Source organism: Vigna unguiculata, chromosome 3, assembly GCF_004118075.2.
Source record: "Vigna unguiculata cultivar IT97K-499-35 chromosome 3, ASM411807v1, whole genome shotgun sequence".
NCBI lineage: Eukaryota > Viridiplantae > Streptophyta > Magnoliopsida > Fabales > Fabaceae > Vigna > Vigna unguiculata.
In genome coordinates, this window is record NC_040281.1 from 37,136,950 (window position 1) to 37,159,338 (window position 22,389).

The following is a 22,389-nucleotide window of genomic DNA, read 5'->3' on the forward strand; positions in this document are numbered from 1 at the left end:
AAAAATATTAAAAAACTAACAAATGTGTGTTTTAGAAATAATTTGATCGAAAAAAATCACACAAAGGAAATCAAATGTATAACTAAGGTATGATAAGACGAAAAATATCTTAGAGAATTAAGAAAACTTTTCAAATATTAACATATAATTAATGGTTGAAAAATAACGAAAATTATTTTAATGAAACAAAAGAGTTCTTCAAATTAAACAAAAATTAATAATAATAATAATAAGTAAAGAATTTTTTTTATATTATCTTAAATTGAGAGTATAAACATTCTCATGTGAAAGAAAAATTTATAATAAATAAAAATATTAAAAAATAATATAAATATTCAAATGTGAGGCATAATTTTTTTTAATTAACATACATCATTTTAACATAATTACATAAAGGTTATGATAAGATAAAAAATATATTGGAGATGAGAATGAGTTTCATGACAAATGAAATAATTAAAAGAAATAAAAAATAGAAAAAAAAAATATATATATATATAGGGGTTACTTGATTAATTGTGAATATTTTAATAATTTAAACGAAAATGGAAATATGGCGGGGACGGGTATTATGGCGGGTATATGTACATCCCCATACCCATCCCCATACCCAACTGAATAAGTCGGGGATTCCCCATACCCATACCCATACCCAGTCAATGCGGGGATTTCCCATCAAAACGGAGACAGGTTCGGGCAATATCCACGGGGACGGGTTTATTTGCCATCTTTAGTTCCTACGGCCTTCATAAAGACCGAATCTTGACCTTCTTGATTCTTCCAGAATTGCCATACCCAACACACATTTCCCACGCTTTTTTGGTTGTGCTAGCCTTTGATATCTTTTGGAACACGTTTGATGAAACAACATTCTTGCTTTGCAATCCAGCCGTTTCTTCTCTCCATACTCCTTCTTTGCTCCATCTACATTCTTTTATAGCTCTTTAAACCTAATCTTGACTATCTCATGTATAGACCAATCAAATTGACCCATTTCTCATGGTTTGACCATACCCCACGTGGGTTGAGACTAAAAAAGCTCACAAAGCAAAAAAGTCCCTCATTGAAAAAGTCCACAAGGTCAAAAGGTCCACAAAAGCCTTATGGGTTAGGGTTAGTCCATAGGCCTTTTTTTAGAAAAAAAAAAATCATCCTAAATGCAAGAAAAAAATGGAAATAATTGAATAAAAAAACACAACAAAACACCATATGCATCTTCATTGTTTTTTAGTCTTGTTCCAATTCAACAAAAGTTAACATTTATAGAGGAATACAATGTATTAACCAAAATCAACATTTCCAGTGAAGAAATAAGCAAAAAGTAATTCTTTCCTCACTATTCCATGTAATGTAGATCCCTCCTCCATACTTGGAATACAGAAGTTGCAAAACTAAACCAGGCAAAACATAACTAATACCATACAGAGCATTTCTTAGTTCTTAAGGATCAATTTTTCCACTCCTGTCTTTATCATATCTCTCAAATATGCCCTGCAAAATTGAAGTAGCACATTCAAAGACAATTACATGGATGAAGATCGATCATAAAACACAATCTATTTAACTTTTTTTGGTAGTAAAAGCAGAGACACCATCAAAACTATTCAGTATAATAAAGCTCGATCAAGTACTTGTCGGCATAAATCCACCCATCAGGCAAAAACATAAAATAGTTTTATGCAGTTAAAAAAATTACTTAATTAGCACATGAATTAAACACAAATTTCAAACTTAATCTAACTTGAGTGATACAAGTATCCAACCGATAGAAGACTAAGAAGAAAAAAAAAATGAATTCAAGAAGCAACAACAACTCAAAATATGGTAATTATACCGTGATGGGGAAATTTATCTGTTTCAAAAATTTAAACTATATTTCTAAGCTTGATCAAATTATGAAACTAAACATTTTCTAATGCTAATTAGTCTAATTATGCAGCTAACCTGAGCTTCCTCAGCCATACAATTAAAAGTGGTCAGTTCCTGAGCTTCCTCACAGTAAAAGCACAGACAATGTGTTTAATGTTTCTTTCATCTTAATTGGAATCAATACTTTTGCATTTTCAAAACCATACAATTAGCATATTAAAGAAAACTAAATAAAATTGATCAATTTTATATCACATGTCCAGAAAAACTTGGTAAAAGTTTTATCAACTTAACTAATTTCACTAAAAAATATCTTCACTAAGCTTCCCCATAATATATGTCATGCTTTCATTTCATTTTGTTATCTGAATTGAATGTCATCACTAACTAGCTCTGGAGAATCTTTTTACCAACATTTTGCTCCTAAAACTCAAGCAAATAGTTCTCAATGGTTTCTATTAAGTATCTCAAATATTGTTTGTAGTTTAAACATAGTCCAAATGATATTAGTTGTGAGGGAAAGATTAGTTAAGTTGTGGTAGAAATTAGCCATGCATAAGCATCATCAGTTAAAAGCAACATAAGCAAAATGTATGAACACATGCATGATCAATATTAACTGAAAAGAAAACCATCAGTGAAAATAGTCCCTACAAAACCAAAGAAGGAGGAACAATTTTTTAGCACAGCCAATGTAATCATTCAAAATGATAATCACAGGAGACTAAAATCTCTCCAACTTCCCATCAATTTCTACAGTTTTAAACCTAAAAAATGCTACAACTTAAAAGCATTTAATGTTATTTATTACATGTTGGGTGGAGAATTATCCATCCAAACCTCTAAATAAATTTAATGTGCATTTTGACTAGTCAGCTTTTTAGTATTTTCCCATTTCTTAGAATTTTCACCCAACATTGTACAACAATAAACCAAATACTTTAGATCATATTAAGCAACTAGTTTTAAAAGCCTTTAGATTATTACCAGGCCTCTTCAATTCTTGGTCCCACTTCAATTTGACTAGTGAACGCTGTTTGGGGAGTGAGAAGAAGAAACTTTCAACTCGCGGAAAGGAAAATAGTTTTCAATGAATTTGACGGAGGAGATATAAAAGTGACGAGGTTGTGGATGTGAAGAAGATTCGTAGACTTTCAATATGCAGAGAGAAAAAGACTTTTTACTGAAAAGGTGCTAAACCCACACTAACTCTGTCCCAACTCACCTCAGAAAGACTTTTTATTGAAAAGGGCTCAACCCACACTAATCCTGTTCCAACTCATTTCAGTCCGGGCTTTTGGGGTTGGGGGTTTTTAAAAAGCCTCCCATTAGATGGGTCATTAAAATAGAGTTTAGTTTTAAAGGGGCTGGGCTAAGTCTTGGATTGTGGGTTAAAATGACTGGTCTACTCATGTACTTCTTAAAAGTCCATAATAGCTTCATCTTTAAGCACCAGTCACTATAACCCTTTCCATCAAATACAGGGAGGGTACTTGTCATCATGCCTCCTGCAGTGCAGCCATTGTTGCACAGTAACAAACATTTGACATGCACTTCGATCTCTTGCGATCCCCTTTCAAGGAACCTTGCTCTGAAACCACTATGTTGGTACTGACAGAATGCAAAGAGAGTAGGGAGATAGGGGGCAAACAGAGGATTGAGAATTGGGACGTATTCTCATTAGAATTACTAGAATGTATATGTATGAGAGTTATATTAGAATGTATATGTATGAGAGTTATATACAGAATACAAAGATTGCACAGTAACTACTAAGTGTATTATACAACAAAAACATTAAAAAAAAGAAACAAAATATTAGGATAATAAAAGTTTAACAAAACATACCGGCGTGCGAAGAAGGGTCCAAATCGGTACAAGCTTCATCTAAAACTGCTTTGAGCTTCACCATGGCATCCCTTTTAGTATCTATGGATTGGGACGTATTCTCATTAGAATTACTAGAATGTATGTGTATGAGAGTTATATACAGAATACAAAGATTGCACAGTAACTACTAAGTGTATTATACAACAAAAACATTAAAAAAAAGAAACAAAATATTAGGATAATAAAAGTTTAACAAAACATACCGGCGTGCGAAGAAGGGTCCAAATCGGTACAAGCTTCATCTAAAACTGCTTTGAGCTTCACCATGGCATCCCTTTTAGTATCTATGGATTGGGTCGTATTCTCATTAGAATTACTAGAATGTATGTGTATGAGAGTTATATACAGAATACAAAGATTGCACAGTAACTACTAAGTGTATTATACAACAAAAACATTAAAAAAAAGAAACAAAATATTAGGATAATAAAAGTTTAACAAAACATACCTGCTTGCGAAGAAGGGTCCAAATCGGTACAAGCTTCATCTAAAAATGCTTTGAGCTTCACCATGGCATCCCTTTTAGTATCTATGGATTGGGACGTATTCTCATTAAAATTACTAGAATGTATATGTATGAGAGTTATATACAGAATACAAAGATTGCACAGTAACTACTAACTGTATTATACAACAAAAACATTACAAAAAAAGAAACAAAATATTAGGATAATAAAAGTTTAACAAAACATACCAGCGTGCGAAGAAGGGTCCAAATCGGGACAAGCTTCACCTAAAAATGCTTTGAGCTTCACCATGGCATCCCTTTTAGTATCTATGGAGGCCAACCTTTCCATTACTTCTGAATCCAAAAGTGAAGTTTCAATGTCCTTTCTCCACTGCTCCAACTCCCCTGAAAGCAGAGCCCTCCTTTCTCCGGAACTATTCATAAGCGCAATCCTAACTCGCCATATCCTGTTCACGGCATCGAGGTAGAGAGGATTGTGGTGGTGGGGATTTAATTTCAGATACTTGGTCGTGCATTCCACCGCCACGGCACAGTAGGCGGCAGTCATGGTAGCGGTGACCGGAGAGGCTTCGCAGTGAAAGAGTTCCTCAAGGAACTCGAGGGTTTCGAGAAGGGGTTCGGTGATGGAGTGAGTGCAGAGGTGGTATCGAAGAGTTTTGAGAAGAATGGCCTTCCTGAGGCGGGAATCAAGAACAGAAAATCCGGCGGCGATTCGAACCGCATTTTTTAGCATGTTACCGTTAATCTCTGTGTCTGGGACGTTCTGAAGAATGAATTCAAACGTCCAGCGCACAAAATCATTCTTTGGCTCCATCTGCTTCCACTTCCCTCACTACTTCCAATCTTTTTCTTATTTAACCCTACTTTCTTTTCTTTACTTTTCACCTAACCATCCGCTTCGACTTCCCACACTAATTTAATTTGTTTTATGATATAAAATAATATATATCATGTAAAATAAAAATTAATATATATGGATAATTATTATAATCAATGTTTTTCAAAATTAAATATTTTTTAAATATATAGTATTTAATTAGTCAAATATATTATGAATAAAAGTATTCATTTTATATTTTAGAAAAAAAAAATAAGTACGCGTAAAAAAGTAAATGTTAATTTAATTTAATAAGTTATTATTATATGTTAATTTAATAATAATAATAATATATGTCATAGAAAAGTAAAGTTAATATTAGAAAAAAAGTCACATAAAATATATTAATTTAAATTTGAAAAAAAATATCTACATTTGTTATAAAACTAGCATTTATACTTGTGCCGGGTTACGGAATTTTAAAAGTTTAAAAGTATTTTTAATTAATGTTTTGATTGGAAGACGTAATTGTTGATTTTTTGAAACTTATTTAACAAGCTACATTGAAAATTAAGAAAAAAAATAATTTTGTATAAATTAACAATTGTTAGAAATTAAAGGTTGAATATTTTCCAAAACTTTGATTCTTGATATATTAAGAAAATAAAACATTTTTACAAATTAACTATTGTTGCTAAGAAACTAAGAGACTTTACACGTAAAAGCTCGCCATATTTAACAATTAAAGGAATATTGAAAATCTAGGTAAACAAAGATGATATTTCATAACTCACGAATCTTCAAACTTTGAAGTTACAAATATTCAAACTCAAATTTAAAATTGTAAAATAACTTGGAAAAATTGTACTTTTGTGATCAATAAAGTTATCTTCCTTATGAAGTTTTTTTTCATCTCGGATTCTATGACATGCTGATATGGTATTAGAAGAACAATTATTTTCTTTTACTGCTTGTTTAAATATTTCTCCCATTGTTTGGTCATTTACATAGTATAAACTTTTTTCAAGAAGGTAGGTAGATTTTTTAAAACATTTTCCATTTAAAATTATAATACAATAAATTCAAATATAACATTGCATTTAGACACACACAAAATCATTTGTTTCTTCGTAATTAATGTTAATTAATGACAAAATCGTGTTGGAAGAGACAAAAGTCTATCTTGAAAGTAGTGTTGGAAAAAACTGAAAAATTATTTTTATTCTTCTCAAAATCTTGTAATTTTTGGATGATGAAAAATAAGTTTTGAAAAATATAAAAAACTTCTCTAGTAACCTAGGTATAAAAAATAAAAGTCTTAATTTTTAATTTAGTAAATAAATGTATTTAAAGTAAGTAATTTTATTTGTATTTATTATTATTATTATAATTAATTAATTAATAATAAATTATTAATTGATCAGATTCAAAAAAATGTGTAATATGTAATAATTATTCTTAAAAAAATTATAAAATACTTAATTTTGTTTATACAAAGAAGAAACTATTAATATTTATATAAAAATATTTGTTAGTTACAAACTGAACCATTATGTATTTCTTTTTATTTTAAATTATAAATCTTTTTTCTACTATGAAATTTTTAAAATGCGTGTTATGGATTTAACCTATTAAACTTTAATAAATATTTATTGGAATATGAGCTTCATATTTTAAGTTTGTTTGTTGGAAAATTTAGAAATTTTGGATTCTACCTTTATGATTTGCATTTATTTTAAAAATAAATTGTAATTTATAATTTTCATTTACTACACTATTATAATTCTCAAATAGTAAATATTAATATTATCTTATCAAATAACATTAAAATTATATTTGAAAGTATTTATTCTTAAGGCTACAAAACATTTAAGTAAATATCGTGTAATATTTGTAAAATCCATACTAAATTCTAATTAATTTATTTTATTACAAATTTTTAATTTAATTTATTCTAAAAAAAATTAGTTACCTTCTCCAAGAAACTATGATATTTAAAAAAAATGGTTACATTCTCGAAGAAACTTTGTAAAGGTTCCTAAAGTTTCATCTTATGATACTTACTACTTCAAAACATTAATTATGAAGACCACCAATTGTATTCTCTTTTTTTTAGAACATGAAACTTCCTCGATACATTAAATGAATGTTGTATCTTCCAATGCAAGCCTTCTCCCAACATTCCATTTCCAACCTTTGTAAATCATAAATTTTCTCTTCAAAGATTAAATTTTTTGCATTAATTTGTGTGCTTTTATTACCTCTGTCAAACATAAATGTTCCACCAAGATTAAATTTTCCCAGGTAGGGGTATGTATGCTTTTTTGTTCTTAGCAATTGCGTAAATATTTTGGGCACAATTTTGCATCTTCAACAAACACCTTTTGGCTCCCTCATTCTTCTTAGACACCCACCATATTCATCTTTCCAAAAACACATTGTAGGTGTGGTATGTGAGGAAGAAAATTTGGAAAAAAAGACAAAAAAATAGAATGAAAGATTATTACTGTTATAAATATATTACAGTCATTCAATATTATATATTAAATAATTCCATATGATCAAATAATTAAATATAAAAAATATATCTTGATAATGTTCAAAAATATAACTATGAAGATTGAAGACTATTACTGCACTCTGTTAATTAAAGAAAAAAATGAAAGATTGTGAATGAACTCTGTTAATAACAAAATAAGAGATTTTTGAAAGATAATTATTGATCAAACATGATTAAAAAATATCAAAGTAATCTCGCAGATAACTATTGATTCAACATGTTTCACCTTTTTTCTATTGTTCAATGAGTTCATTGAACCATTTAGTAGAAAATATTCATGGATGTCCTTGCCTCAATCAATTAATGAATCTGACAAAAAAAACTTGATCTAACAGTTAAATATTACAAAGAAAATGAGTTAGATATTACATATGGTAGAAGAAAAAAAGACAAGACAAAGCATTGACCTTTTTTGAAGTTTTTCAATTAGTTAATGAATCTAAAAAAAAAAACCTTGGTATAGCATACAAATACTACAAATAAAAGTAGTTAAATACAGTAGAAGAACAAAAAATCAAAGTGAAGAAGAGAAGTTGTTACCTTTATGGTGTTATTTACCATGTTCATGAATCTCACAAGAAAACATCAATCCAATAGAGAAAAACTACAAAGAAAAGTTTTTAAATATGGTAGAAGAACAAAAAATCACAGACAAGCAAAAAAGTTGTTACATTTTTTGTGTTCATGAATCTTATATATACATATATATATATATATATATATATATATATATATATATATATATATATATATATATATATATATATATATATATATATATATATATATATAATGGCGGATCTTCACCAAAATTTTTGGGAGAGCCAAAATAATATACTTAAAATTTATATATTTATTATTACAGTGACTAATTCAATCAAAATGAATACATAATCTAATATATCTATAACTATAAAAGAAATTATACATATCTAAAAGAATATTTATTGTTTTTTCATATTTTTGAATTCATGTAATTGAATCATAATTAAATTTTTCATTTTCCGATGTAAATAACTATATTATCTACAAAATATTTATCTTCCATTTTATTAACGTGCATTTGATTCAAAAAGTTTTCACAAGCTTTCATTTCATTGTTATGCAATGAGCAATCATGTTATCATGTTTCCATTTTCACCGACAATTTATCTATCAATTTTAAAAAATAAATTTATTCTTTTGTTTTTCATCAATATACCTATATAAAAAAGAAGTTTAAGATTAAAAAATAATTTATCATAATCTAATTAAAAGTTGAGAGATTAAAAAATAAATTTATCTATCAATTTTAAAAAATAAATTTATTCTTTTGTTTTTCATCAATATACCTATTTAAAAAAGAAGTTTAAGATTAAAAAATAATTTATCATAATCTAATTAAAAGTTGAGAGACATAATTACTAAAAAAAACTATGATAATCAAGTTACAATTAAAAATCGACTATAAAAAATCACATAGTACATTGCTTCTTTATAAAATAAATAAAAAAATACATAATTTAATTTTTAATATAATATTATTTAATTTAAAATATATAAACAATTTAAAAAAATTTAAAAATGTAAATAATTTAAAAAAATTTAAAATGTAAATAATGTAAAAAAAATCAAAATATTTAGAAAAGGACAGATCGTGACCCCGCCTGCCCTTTTAACATCCACTCCTATCTATCTATCTATATATATATATATATATATATTATTTTTTAAATTTTGGAGGAGTCAAATCTTTAGAATGAAAATAATCTTTTTACATTAAAAACATTTTAAAATGTTAGTTGAATACACCTCCTTCTAACATCAACAAATTAAAGAGAATACCGTTTTTACATTCTGTGGGACGTGAAAGTGCACAGATTTCTCAGCCGTAGAAATAAAACAAAAGCAAAATCCAACGGTCACGATGAGACAAGGGAAACCAATGGTTGTGATGCGATCCCAAAGTAATCAAAATCTTGAGCAAGAAGTAAACCGTGTAAATTTAAAGAACTATGCATTAAATCAAATGTTGTAGAGAAAAAGTAATAAACCCTAGAAACACAGTCACGTAGGAATCTGGGTGAGAAAGAAAATGGTGTTATGGGAGATTACCCTTGCCACTGCCTATTTTTTGGGCCTCAAGCGAACCTACAGGCTCGCCCTCAGGATTCAGCGTAGGATCCTAGCCCCAAAGATCCGTCCATTTGTTCATCGGTATATTTTTCTCTTCTTTGATCTTCATCATTTCATGCAAATGCGGTGTGGATTCGTGTTCCTGAAAAATAAGTAAAGAAGTGGATAAATTAGGGATTTAGATTACAAATAGGGGCAACAATGTTGCTTTGGTTTTGTTATGCATGTTAGACTGTCTTATTAAGTATTGGACTTGGTATGTTAGGATTTTATATCTCGGAGCAGGAAAATTTTCCTTGCCTATCCTTTGAACGAGAAATTTGTGTCTTCGTTTTTTGTATTCCCGTCATTTGAATTTGTGGATGCTGGACGTCTGAATCGACTTTGGACCTGTATGGATACTGGAAAAACGAGTTATTGAGAACTTTTTGGCTATAAGCATAAAACTTATTTTCGAAAGCTCTTTTAGTTTTGTATTCAAACGTGCTTTTAGTTTGAGAATATCCATTTTCCCCCCATTTTTTTTTTGTTTTTAATTTCTTGCTCATGAAGTCAAGTTTCTGCGTCAGGAAATGTTATGTCCTTCTAGAAGTGACAAGTTGCTGGTGCTGTTAGTGAACGGCATTTGTGTGTTTCAAAGTGTTTAAATCTTGGTGTCGTTTGGGACATGGAATGTACTAATTTTCAGGGAAATTCTGGGAGGAACATCAAGAAAAGATTTAATGTTTTTCAATAAATATTGTATCCAAATTCCAATCATTCTAGCTTGCCTCACCTAGGAGGATCGAGTTTAGTTGTCGTTGCCCTCTATTTCCAGAGGACTGAAAATTAGTTGATGAAAGTTTATCTATTTGAGTGACACTGGGTAACAAGTTTAGGAAATAAATAGTGCACAAGCTGTGTTTTGGAGTAACTTTTGTGATTTACAATAATAAGCTTGGAAGAAAAAGAATTGTAATTTCCAATAAATTTTTACCAATACCGAGAGTGTGTTCAAAAGAATATATCAGTTAGTTAGTCAGATTTGGTATGTAATCATAGCGTGATATTTTTCTTTCTCTCTGTTTTCCTATGCCTTGCCATGAACACATAAAAATGATTTATTAATGTTAGTATCTATTAGTAATAATAATACAATTTCTTTACTTGTTTGTTACTTCACAGACGAACACGAGCTGTGTTCAGTGTAGCACTGAAAGCTAATCAGAGCATTCAAGAAAGAGACATTACATTTGGTAGGAATATGGGAAACTACATTTTGCAGCGGCTAAATAGAATGAAACCAATGGCTCAAACTCCGGGTGGATCACCCTCCATTGGTGCTCATCGCCCAAGTTTACAAATGACAAAGCTTGCATCAAGTTTTTCCAACAGCAAAGCTTCTAGTTACTATCAATTATTCAAGAGGAAATCAGGTAAACAAAGCACCTGGTTCCAACAACAAAGCATATGGTCAAAGCCTTTCCCCTCCATTGTAAAGATGATGCGGCCTCGAAGTCTTGCTGGGACTACCACCGATTGCAGGCACCTCAATGTCAATGCTTCTCATGCTTTTAGGCCAAACTACAGAGTAAATTGGCCAGGTCATGGCATTAGGAAGGACATAATGCAATGGATGGTGCGAAACTAACATCATATATTCTGGCAGGGGACAGTATGGTAAATACCGGAAACCAGTGCTGATGGAAGCTGCTTTTATTTTCTGCCCCAGACTTTTTCTTCTTTTTTTCAATAATCTTTGTACATAGTTTGTTGATTTTCCTTTTGGAGAATGAACTTTGTGGGGTTTGTCTGTTAGAGAACCGCAGAATTGATCAATAAATTCTACCAGGTACCTAGGAAATGGAATAAACAAGAATGATTTCACTCCCAATCTAATGAAGATTTCTGAAATTGACAACATCTTGAACTAGTAATTATTTTCCTTTGCAACACTTTATTATTAAACCATCATCAAAATTTCAAGCTTGAATTTTTGCTATTGTTATAATTTACACAATTAACTCGCATCGCCAAGAAGAAAAAGCATAAAAATATTCTTTAAATTAGCATGAAGTTGGGTGACGAAGCATAGTAAGGACAACAGTAATACAGAAAATAACTTAAAAAATTTATTTGTATAAGAAAAAGTTAGATGAAAGCGTTTACGTGAAAAATAACTTCAAATATTTAATTGAACAGAAAAAGTTATCCCACAAAACTGAAATCTAAATTAAATCATATCATGATTTTACAAAAATTATATGTATATGGAAAGAACTTTTTTTTTTTTCTTTTTATAAGCTATACCCAAAGAGACTTTGATAGAGCTATCTGGTAAAAATATATATTAAATTGTAACTTTTTGGTAATGAAATACATAACAAAAACGAATTAAAATGTGCAATTCTTTTTACTAAACGCAGGAGGAGAAAATTTTCATTTGTTGTCTGTTAGAGAAATATATCTCTCACCTTCACATATTCACATATAGATGGATTGAAAGACAATGAATTAGGAAAGAAATGAATTGATTGTATATTGTTGGATGTTTAACACAAAAAAAAAAAAAAAAACTCCAATGACCACATTGATGTACATTTGCTGCCACACTGAAAAACTGTTTATTTGAGGCTTTTCACTTCTTCACTCTATTCTGATAGCAAAAAAACTAAAAACACATTTGTTGCATAACCTAATCTTTAATCCTAATTCTTCTTTAAACGACCACCAAAGCTTGCCAAAAGTTCTCAAAGACTAACATATTGTTGTAATGGAGTAAAAAAGTTACACCCAAAAGAAAAGTGAAAAAGACCATTGGAATACAGTAGAAAGATCATTTCAAAAGTCAGGGGGTGCAGCAAACAAAAACCCTTATGTTTTCGGCTCATAGCATGTTAAGGAAATTTCTTACTGTACCTTCATAATTTCAACATTCACCTCCATAAACTTAAAAATTTCAGTTTTACTTTCTAATTTAGATAACTCAAAATATAAATTTATATTTTGAAATATATATTTATTTATTTTAGAATAAAAAATAAAATATTCATTCCAAAGCATAAAATTTATATTCGAAACTTATGTTTTAGATTATGTATTTTAGAATATAAATTTTGTATCACGGATTATACATCTTAAAATATATATTTTATTTTATATTTAAAATTATACATATCAAAATATAAATTTAATATTTTAAATTATAAATTTGTAATCTAAATTATATATTGTAGATTATACATTTTAAAATAAATTTTATTCCAAATCATATACTTCTGAATATATTTAAACAAAGACATAAGAAAAATGAATGTAGTTAGAAAAGCATTTTTCCTTAATCACCAGGGCGGCATAATGGGGTCTAAAGACGAACTGAAGAAAATAAGGGTTATATAAGTAATTTCATTGTCCCGGGTCCTGAAATATATGGAGGTGCAATTTAAAGGCATATTTGCTCCACCTTACTTCTCTGGTATTTTCCGGCGATCACTGCTTCCAGTTTGACATGATTGACGACCCGTCCCATTGAAGTATAGCTGTTGCGCTTTGTACACAGTGAGCACCTCTTTTATATCTCTTCCCAATTCCTAATTTCATTACACTATTAGAGACATAGCTCAATCGATTATTTTGTTAACATTGGTTATGGGTAAAATCAGTGTGTAAGGGTGCGTGCTTTGTTTATCATGTCAATTTGATTACTTTTTCACAGATTTAAAATGGGTTCAACAGGTAATACACCGTTGTTAGGTTTAGAGGATACATATCAGAGTGTGGAGAATTGGGTATCTTTAGGACTAGGTTAACAAAAGAGACTATTTGTTTTTATTTATTTTGAATAAAGATTCTTTGATTTAATAATTTTCTGAATTCACAATGTTTTTGGTTTATTTTTATAAATTTTATGATTGTCTTATATTCTAACCCATTCCCAATTTTAGAGATTGGAAGATCCTCACTGGATATTATATTGACACAGTGATGTTTAATGTTAGGTTTGGGACTGTTTACGTTTTGATTCTCTTCTCACATATGTGTGTTTTGACTAGTTTATTATTGGCACATTTCGATTTGGATTAGTTTATTATTGGAGAAAAACAGTCCTATTATTTTACATTTTTTTGGAGAGCTTTGTGAAAGAAAGGTGATATCAATCGCCAAAATTGTATGCTATATGGAAAAGTTCGGGATCCTTGGATTCGAAAGCAATCCAGATTCAAATAGTTTAGAGGCCTAAGAAAATTCTGTTTGTGAAAGGTATAAATTGCGCTTTGGATTAAACTGTTAGGCATAGGTACAAAGTAGGGAAAGTCAGCATTTGGGTAGCTTGTTTGCGTAATTTTTTACTGTTTTTTATCCTATGCATTTCAAAAATAGTTGGTTATTTGTTTTGATTTGTGGTCTTGTGATGATCCTTTTGCATCTCTTTGTTCTTTTTGCTGGGAACGGGTGTTTTAGAAGTTCGTTTTACTCTTAAACTAAAGATCACACTGGTGATATATTTTAGAATGTTACAATTAGTTCTCTTGCGCATTTTTTCCAAAACCGCATCTAGCTTTCTGAAAAGCTTAGTGCTGTAAATGGAAGGGGACTAGAAAACTGTTTTAATTTGGTCCTCTTTAAAGTCTGCACACCATAGCTTTCCATCATTCCACGGTGAAAGTTTTTGGAAATTTGTTTTCTTGTGATGAAATCGGTTCATCAAATCCTATATTTCAATTTTACTTGCTGAATTGTTTGATTGTCATAAAATTACCATAGGGTTAACTGGTAAAGTTCTTATGTGAACATGCCCACTAATGGATAATTTATTAGTTGTTGAGTTAGGAAACTGATGTGTTTTTTTTTTTTTTTTTAAATTGGGAATTTGATTGTGGTTTCTAGAATCAATGGAAGGTTATTCATTGTTCTGCAGGATTTTATTCTTCTGGGATTTAATCTAGGTGAATTTTGCTACTTTTGCTGGTATTTATACACGGATCCCTTTTATTTTCTATGGTTATGTTGATTGTAATTCTGGGTTTCTCTTGGATCAAATTTCTTCTTGTAATTTTATAGTATGCAAATTTTTAGGTTATATAATAAACTAAGGGTGTTTAAGTAATTTGAAATGGGGACGTGGACATGGATGATTATGGGACAGGTATTTAGATAGCCATTTTCGTCTCCAAACCCAATGTAAAAATCTGATATTATATTACTCATAAGCATACTTGCACCTAGTCAATGAGGGAATTAGTTGTCGAAATCAGAACAAGTTTGGCCCATAGCCGTGATGGTGTTTATAGTTGCCATCCCTAAGGAAAAGTGAGTTACTGTTGGTGTAAACATTCTATCTCTGTTTTGCAAATCCTGGCTTCTCGTAAACCAAAAGATGTCCCTAAGTGACTCCCTATATGATGTGATCATGGAAGGGGAGGAACTACTTCAATCTATGGATGAAGATAAAGAGAGGGAGGCAAATGATGAACTCGACAAAGATAGGGAACCTCTAAAGAAAGTAGATGATAATTATCATGTAATTTACCCTTTGTTTGGCCACAAGGTTAACTAGGAAGGAGGAGGGGATAAAAATTCTTTGTGCTTGGTTACATGTACAGGAGGATGAGTGTTTGACCTCCTTTCCTTCCTACACACCTCCTATATAAGGGGTGGCTTAGACCATTTTATAGACACTTTTACTTTAGAAAGAAAAGTTATTTGTGTGCAAAAGCCTGAAGTGCTTTTGAGAAGTTCATAGCTTCTCTTTTGAGTTCTTATCTAGAGAGTTAAGTCTCAAGTGACAGACAGATCACTTTGCTTATCTCATGGAGTTGGAGTGGTGCTGGATTCTTTCTTATTCCTAGCTTCTTTGTGTCATAATCTTGATCTTTCTTTTCTTTCTCTTAGTTTCTTTCTTTGCTTTGTTTTTCCTTCGTCTTGTTTGGACATACTTCCATGGCTTTGTCCATCCAAACTTTCACTAAATACCACCTAAATCACCAAGAAATCAACAATCGCTACCAGACTTAACCCCACTGAGAACACCTACAACCTTCAAGCTCCAAGTAAGATTTTGATCCCTTCATTACGTTATGGCTTTTGCAATCCCTGCACTGTAAACCTTCGATGATCCAAGCAAGAATCCTACTACAAGCTTAACAAAGCATGTGCAGACCATTCTTTGTCTTTAACCATGAATTCTTTTACCGGAGCTTGAGATAGTCGGTCCACTTCTTGGCTCAATCTTCCAAGGTTTTCATCAGTATACCTTTTAAATATTTTTCCTTCCAACTTTCTAGAATTTAAGATAATAGAATAACAGAATAACAACTTGTAGATAACATCATAACAAATGAGATAATGACAGATAAGTACTTCCTTGATACATTACAGACTATTAAATCTTCTATTTCTCATCTTCCTTGAGTAGACTCTTGAAACCTTGGGCTCACTAGTCTGCCTTTCTAGTGGGGCTTTATCAGACAAGAACTTTTTCTTTCTCCTACCACTTGCTTTTGAGTACTACTGCTCTGGGCGAGGGTAGTGTCTTTTCTATTACGGTCTTAAACTGAACTTCTGAAGAAACCTCAAAATTTTCCAAAAGCATGTTGTATCAAATTTTGTGAAATTTAAGAATTCTTTCCTTTATCAAACTTGTACTAACAGATATTTCAATTTGTTCTGTATAACAATAGAAGGATACCACAACACCCGATTATATAAGGTTTGAATTTTTCTAACTCATTGTAGAGACTACAACACTTACGTGTGCATAGCGCTAACAATATTTTGTTGATGGTTAGTTACTCTTGATTTTGTGGAGTACTTTTAATGTGAGTTTCTATTGTCTAAAACTGTGAATGTGAGCAGTTATTTGTGTCTTTCGTTGTCTACAGGGAGTGAGAGCAATCAACAGAAAAATGGAATTAGCAGATAGAGCAGTTGGATTTCTGTTATCCGTTACAAGCTTGTCCATATTTACCTACTATACATTTTGGGTTATCATCCTGGTTAGTGACTGTATTTTAAATGAATGATGGCTTTCCTCTTTTATTCTTAATTACAATTTTTATTTGTTGATCTTGTGGTCTTTTCAGCCTTTTGTGGATGATGATCATTTCGTTCACAAGTACTTTTTACCCCAAGAGTATGCCATACTAATTCCAGTCTCTGCTGGCGTTACACTGCTTTGTTTCTTGAGTATATTTGTTGGAGTCGTGATGCTCAAATCCAAAAGAAAGAAGGCTTGATTTGTATTTTCCGTTTTGTTGCACCAGTTGTTATAAATTTTGAAACAGCGAATGTATTAAGTGTATTTTCGAACATTTCATTCAAGAAAAGCTTTACCTTGACTGTGATGTTTGTCTGCACATGGAAGTAGGTAGATGGATTAAGGCAAAAGAGGCATGCCACAAAATTTTGTTACATGGATTAAGTACGTTTGATGCATACAATTGATTAAGCTGATATATTTTGAGTAAGAAAAATATAAAAGTCGATCACGTGGTTTTAACTTATCAAAAAAATATATACGATATCATACATAATTTAGGAGTAAAGGCGTAATATACTACAAATTTTTATTTTTATTCTTTTTAAGATTAAAATGTATACATTTACATTTTTTTATCATTTTTTATCTTTTCTCACTGTTTAACTTCGACTTAAACCACCCTATATTAATACGAGGCTAAAGACTAGTCAATAATTGTAGGAGATCAACATGCTTACATTAGATGATTGTGTTATATACCATTTTTTTTATCTAAAATTAAATTATGTAGTAAACTCTATTGTTTGATTTAATTAAAATATTTGATTGGATGTTAATAATGAATAAAGTTCAGTTGTTAAAGAAAGAATGTTAGGAGTGAGTTGACTTGGGTGATGTCCATTTCTAGGTGAGTAATGATATACAATATTTTCATTTTATGTACATTTATTATATACTTTTTTTTTTCTTTTCTATCACAATCATATAACCTATAAACCTACTTCTACTACCTTTTCTCTACTTTTCAATTTTGCAATTGCATTTTGACCTTATCAAAAATAGGTTGGAAATGTTTGACCTTTGGAGCACCTTTGAAAATTGGCACACCAAGATAAACAAAAGAAATAGACCCCTTACAAAAACCAATGTGTAGAAGATAATGAAAAAATTGAGAAGAAGCTTGATTACTTGCAAATAAATTACTTTTTCCTTTGTTAACCCACTGTTCCGATGCATAAGCATAATTTTTCAATAACTTCTATTGAGATAATAGAATCACCACTGCAAAATATATCATCAACATATAAACCATGAGAAGTTTTTTTATTTTCATCATTAAGCATTTCTTAAATTTACCTTTTTTTTAAATATACTTTACAAATTTTATTTTCCAAAAAAAAAACAATTTTTCAAAACATTTTTATGGATTAATCGGATATTCATCCATAAAAAATTTGCTAATACATTATGTGGATTGAAAATTCAATTAAATTTTCATTTAATCAAAATGGATTAACGAATTTTATTTTATCTAATCCATTATAATTTTGGATAAAATCATTTGATTTTGTCCATTATAGGTGATAAAACCACTTCACTTATTTGCCATCCATCTAGTTCACCTGTAAAATAGATCAAAATCACCCATGCATTTTTAAAGATGGGTCATAAGATTGTTTTTTGAAAAATTCAATGGATCCAACTCTCAGTTCACTCATATACTTTTAAAGAGGATTATAATGATCTAAACATTATTTTTCAAAATTTAATGGACTATCAATACTTGATACAAAAATTAAAGATTTCTAACATTTACTTTTAAAAAAATTTTCCAAGATATATTTTTAATCTCTTTTTTACAAATTTCGTTTTTTAATATTATTTTAAGGATGAATCCATAACAAATATTTTATTTATTGTAATACTCTAATTAGGTTTGACATCTAGAAAAATATTACTACTTATTTTAAATTCTATAATTATTTTAATGTTTTATAATAACTTTTATTATAAAATAACATTAAAAGTCATTGTAGTGTATTAAGGTATTTATTCCAAACTCTTTAGTTATTTATATGAATTTTATTAAGATAATTGATATATGTAAATTCTTTAATCTTTTATATTTTGTATTTTATTAGCCATTTATAAGAAGTCACATATATTCAGGAAATTTATTTTTGGGTAGGAGTCGGATAGAAGGCATAAAATCAGATAAATGAGTGGGTAAAGAAGAAAGAGATTGGAAAGATGAGTCCAAGTGATTCTAAGTCTCATATCAAATAAAGATAAGAAAATTGAGTAATAAGGTAGAAAATTCATAAATTCACTGTCTTAAAGTTTTAAATTGGAGGTGATGTCAATATGTGGTTGGACTCTAGCCTTGTTGGTGTTGTGTCTTCTTAGTGAGCCTCCTCCCCTAAAAGACCAATTCAATGATATCAGAACTGAAGGTTAGTCTTGATGATCGGCGACTCATACGAGTTTAGTATGATCCCTGTATCGAATGTTTTCTTGACAAAGGGTTTAGGAAAGATGAACGACGGTACAAAATGGCTATTCATGGTTGAGAATCCTTTTGCACAAGGGGAAGTGTATCAATGTGAAAACGACTCTCATCCTTGAAGAAGAAATTGTTGGGAATCTAAGTGAGTTTATTAAGTCCTACATCAGATAAAAATGAGAAAGTTGAGCAACATATAAGATAAAAAATCCATAAATTTAGTACTTTAAAGTTTTTGGTTGAAAATGATGTCAATCTCCTAAGTAGTTTGGGTTTAGATCTCATTTATTGTTATTTTATTTTTTCCAAGAATCCTGCCTTGAAAGTCCCATTATAAGAGTAGTATAGTGTTTTCTTAGGAAGTTATCCCGATGTTTCATTTTTTTATTACTTTTTGTACTTGAAAGAAAAAATTAAAAGAAGAAAATAGTTTGTGTCTTCGTAATAGCTTTTCCTAATTTTAAGAGTGGTTCTTATTGTTTTTTCCTTGAAACTAGATAGAAAATATGTAACTTTCTTTCTTTTAATACAATTATATGTTTACCTATTGCCTATTTTTTTTCATTTTATTTTAGTTATAAGTAATTGAACTATTATTTTGATACTTAACGATTGGAGTCACAATTTGATCATCATGATGATCATGTGAAATACACCGATGATGGTGAGATGCCTTGTTGAAATGGTTTGGATAAGTTGTCCCTTTGTGGGTTGCAACTGTTTTTGCCATTTACTTCTTGTTTCCACCCTAATAAAAAAATATTTGGCAATAACTTGGAATAAATAATCGAAACAAACATATCTAAACACCACGAAATATTCAAACACAGTATCTTTTTTTGAAGAACGACGAACTTTCAACCTCACCAAAGGTCCAAAACTATGCCCCTTTTCGGATAGGAAAATAATACCAAATAGCATACAAAATCTTGTTACTTAAACCTAAGTGTACTATCTCCAAGAAAAGCAAGTTATAATTTGACGTAGCTTGCACTGTCTTAAAAACTTACGAAAGTTTGGCACTTGATAATATTGTCCATACAAAAATATTATGTATACAAGGTGTATCAACACTTAATATACACTTACAAAGAGAACAAAATTAATAGATTTATAAGTTATGTGTAATAAGTGTAGACAAAGTCAAAGTGTATATATATCGTTACTCTTAATCAATACAACAATGATTTATGTACACAGAAAAGGTGTATCCAACACTTGATGTACATTTAGAGAGAAAACAGAAAAATGATAGTTTTGTAGGTTATATGATGTGATAAGAAGAAAGAAATAGAAAGAAAAGACAAGTGTGCAATAAATATAGACTAAATCAAAGTGTAAGTATATTATTACTTTAATCCATGTTATGTAAGTATTGTTCAGTGTTAACCTGTTACCTTTGAAGTAAAAATTACAGACACAAGTAATCAAAAGTTATAAGATGACAGGAAATTAAAAACACAATTTTTAACCAAAATTATTACTATTAAGATCTTATTAATTGGAAATTTATCTGTTTAACTTCAACCCAAAACAATGTTAATTGGAAATCAATTTAATTGGCACACATTAACAGCACGAGCTGAATTAATTCCTTATTAAGAAAAAAAACTAAACTTTTCTTTTTTCATTTCCAGAGACTATAATCAGATTGAAACGCTTTTTTTTCTATCACATTTCTTTTACGGTAGTTAAATAAGGTGCAAATTTATAAAATTTCATGAACTTGATCTGAAGGTTACTGGGCTTGAACTCCTTATATAATTCAAGTTCAAATCTTGTGTACGAAAAAAACTTAGTTTAGTTAGTAACTATTGAAGATGACGAAAATTGTTTAGATGTTTATAATTTTGAATCAATTTCAATTAATAGATAAGAAGGTGTGTAAAATAAGGATTAGCAAGTGTAGAAAATAAGATGGCACAAGTTAGATTCAAAATTTGGTTATAATCCAAAGAGCAAAGAGCGGTATAAAAGGTGAAAAAGGAAAAGGCCCAAAATTTTATATATTTTTGATGGAAAAACAGAATAACACAGACACAGTTGATTTTTCTAGAAAAATTAAAATGTAATTTACCTAGAGAGAAAACTGTCAAGGCCAGGAATTATCAAAAGCGGCAGAAGTAATAGCATGAGAGAACTCCTGAAAGTTGATCATCCCATCGCCGTCGGTGTCAGCCTCTCTGATCATCCCGGTCAGCTCCTCCGCCGTGAGAGCGTGGCCCAGCTTCGCCATGGAGTGAGCCAGCTCCGCCGCGGTGATGAAGCCGTTTCCGTCGCGGTCGAACATTCGGAACAGCTGCCGCAGCTGCTCCTCCGTGTAGGGCGATTTCGCCGGAAGCAGCTCCGGCGCCACCAGCGCCACGAACTCGGAGAACTCCACCAGGCCGTTGTTGTTCGTGTCCGCTCTCTGGATAAACACCTCCAATTGGTCTGGACTTGGCTTCAGACCTAACGATCGGAGAAGCGAACTCAGCTCCAACTGCGTGAGACTCCCGTCGTTGTTCCGATCGAAGGTACGGAATATCTCTCGCAACTCCGCGATTTGTTCTTCGTCCAATTTCACGACGTGCTTCTTGCTCATCTTTTCAATCGATGTTTTCACCAATTAAAATATTTTTTTCTTCAATTAACATGCATGCACAAGAAAAGGCAGTGCTAATTTGATTCTAGATCTACACCACTTGTGTGTGTTTTTGTGTTTGTGTTTTGTCCAAGGTATTGAATATGGTTGAGCTTCCTTTTCCAAGGACTTTGCCCAAATGTCGGATCTGCTTTGAATCTTCCAAAGAAGAACAGTTCAGAGGTTAGTTCAATTTTTTATAAATAAAATAAAAAAGATCAAAAAGCTGAATTTGTATGATTGGTGTGGATTTTACATGTCAAAGTCAAACTATATGGAAAAGTTTGTGATTAATGATGGTTAATAATTAATTGTATTGGTTGGTTGAGAATTCATTATTTTTCCATGAACTTCTTCAAAGTTTTCATTATTTTAAATTTTGGAACTGCAGATTTTTTTTATACAGATAAACTTTTTATTTTGGAGGATTGTTTGTGTTATATTTTAGGTATTTTTATTCTTAAAAGTGAGTCAGTTTAATGTATTTTTAGTATATTTTAATATCTAAAAGTATTTAAATTTATGAATTTTAGGGAGTTTTGTAGGTTAGGAAATGGAGGAAGTCCCGTATTTAAGAAAGTTTAA

General features: G+C 30.3%; 4 protein-coding genes across 10 annotated transcripts; 2 read left to right on the forward strand and 2 right to left on the reverse strand.

The window, feature by feature from the left end:
- Positions 1–1,180: 1,180 nt before the first annotated feature.
- Positions 1,181–5,089, reverse strand: LOC114176895. 3 transcript variants are annotated; one of them, XM_028062086.1, is made up of 5 exons: positions 4,454–5,085; positions 4,208–4,288; positions 3,963–4,043; positions 3,718–3,798; positions 1,181–1,491 (listed from the first exon to the last, which is right to left on the reverse strand). In XM_028062086.1, exons 1-5 carry the CDS (start codon positions 5,040–5,042, stop codon positions 1,481–1,483), a joined length of 843 nt encoding a protein of 280 aa, XP_027917887.1. In that variant the 5' UTR covers positions 5,043–5,085; the 3' UTR covers positions 1,181–1,480. The 3 variants fall into 3 exon arrangements, with proteins under 3 accessions (XP_027917887.1, XP_027917888.1, XP_027917889.1); XM_028062087.1 differs by lacking the exon at positions 4,208–4,288 and having other exon boundaries at positions 4,454–5,089; XM_028062088.1 differs by lacking the exon at positions 3,718–3,798 and having other exon boundaries at positions 4,454–5,086.
- Positions 5,090–9,600: 4,511 nt separating this feature from the next.
- Positions 9,601–11,613, forward strand: LOC114176556. The gene is made up of 2 exons (XM_028061631.1): positions 9,601–9,801; positions 10,885–11,613. Exons 1-2 carry the CDS (start codon positions 9,680–9,682, stop codon positions 11,348–11,350), a joined length of 588 nt encoding a protein of 195 aa, XP_027917432.1. The 5' UTR covers positions 9,601–9,679; the 3' UTR covers positions 11,351–11,613.
- A 1,503-nt stretch (positions 11,614–13,116) lies between these two features.
- Positions 13,117–17,042, forward strand: LOC114176484 (dolichol-phosphate mannose synthase subunit 2-like). Of its 4 annotated transcripts, none has more exons than XM_028061534.1 (4): positions 13,125–13,257; positions 14,618–14,667; positions 16,581–16,694; positions 16,782–17,042. In XM_028061534.1, the coding sequence occupies exons 3-4, from the start codon at positions 16,605–16,607 to the stop codon at positions 16,932–16,934; spliced, it is 243 nt and encodes an 80-aa protein (XP_027917335.1). In that variant the 5' UTR covers positions 13,125–13,257; positions 14,618–14,667; positions 16,581–16,604; the 3' UTR covers positions 16,935–17,042. The 4 variants fall into 4 exon arrangements, with proteins under 4 accessions (XP_027917334.1, XP_027917335.1, XP_027917336.1 ...); XM_028061535.1 differs by having other exon boundaries at positions 14,618–14,645; XM_028061533.1 differs by lacking the exon at positions 14,618–14,667 and having other exon boundaries at positions 13,117–13,257.
- A 1,959-nt stretch (positions 17,043–19,001) lies between these two features.
- On the reverse strand, positions 19,002–21,981 carry LOC114177057 (probable calcium-binding protein CML18). Of its 2 annotated transcripts, none has more exons than XM_028062286.1 (2): positions 21,259–21,981; positions 19,002–19,342 (listed from the first exon to the last, which is right to left on the reverse strand). In XM_028062286.1, exon 1 carries the CDS (start codon positions 21,763–21,765, stop codon positions 21,274–21,276), a length of 492 nt encoding a protein of 163 aa, XP_027918087.1. In that variant the 5' UTR covers positions 21,766–21,981; the 3' UTR covers positions 19,002–19,342; positions 21,259–21,273. The 2 variants fall into 2 exon arrangements, with proteins under 2 accessions (XP_027918087.1, XP_027918088.1); XM_028062287.1 differs by lacking the exon at positions 19,002–19,342 and adding an exon at positions 19,836–19,929.
- Between the last annotated feature and the right edge of the window lie 408 nt (positions 21,982–22,389).

Coding starts and splice junctions, on each gene's coding strand:
- LOC114176895 (XM_028062086.1), bottom strand. CDS start 5,042: ATGGAGCCAAAGAATGATTTTGTGCGCTGGACGTTTGAATTCATTCTT. Junction 4,044..4,207: donor GGACCCTTCTTCGCAAGCAG/GTATGTTTTGTT, acceptor CCCAATCCATAG/ATACTAAAAGGGATGCCATG. Junction 3,799..3,962: donor GGACCCTTCTTCGCACGCCG/GTATGTTTTGTT, acceptor CCCAATCCATAG/ATACTAAAAGGGATGCCATG.
- LOC114176556 (XM_028061631.1), top strand. CDS start 9,680: ATGGTGTTATGGGAGATTACCCTTGCCACTGCCTATTTTTTGGGCCTC. Junction 9,802..10,884: donor ATCCGTCCATTTGTTCATCG/GTATATTTTTCT, acceptor GTTACTTCACAG/ACGAACACGAGCTGTGTTCA.
- LOC114176484 (XM_028061532.1), top strand. Junction 16,695..16,781: donor CATTTTGGGTTATCATCCTG/GTTAGTGACTGT, acceptor TGGTCTTTTCAG/CCTTTTGTGGATGATGATCA.
- LOC114177057 (XM_028062286.1), bottom strand. CDS start 21,765: ATGAGCAAGAAGCACGTCGTGAAATTGGACGAAGAACAAATCGCGGAG.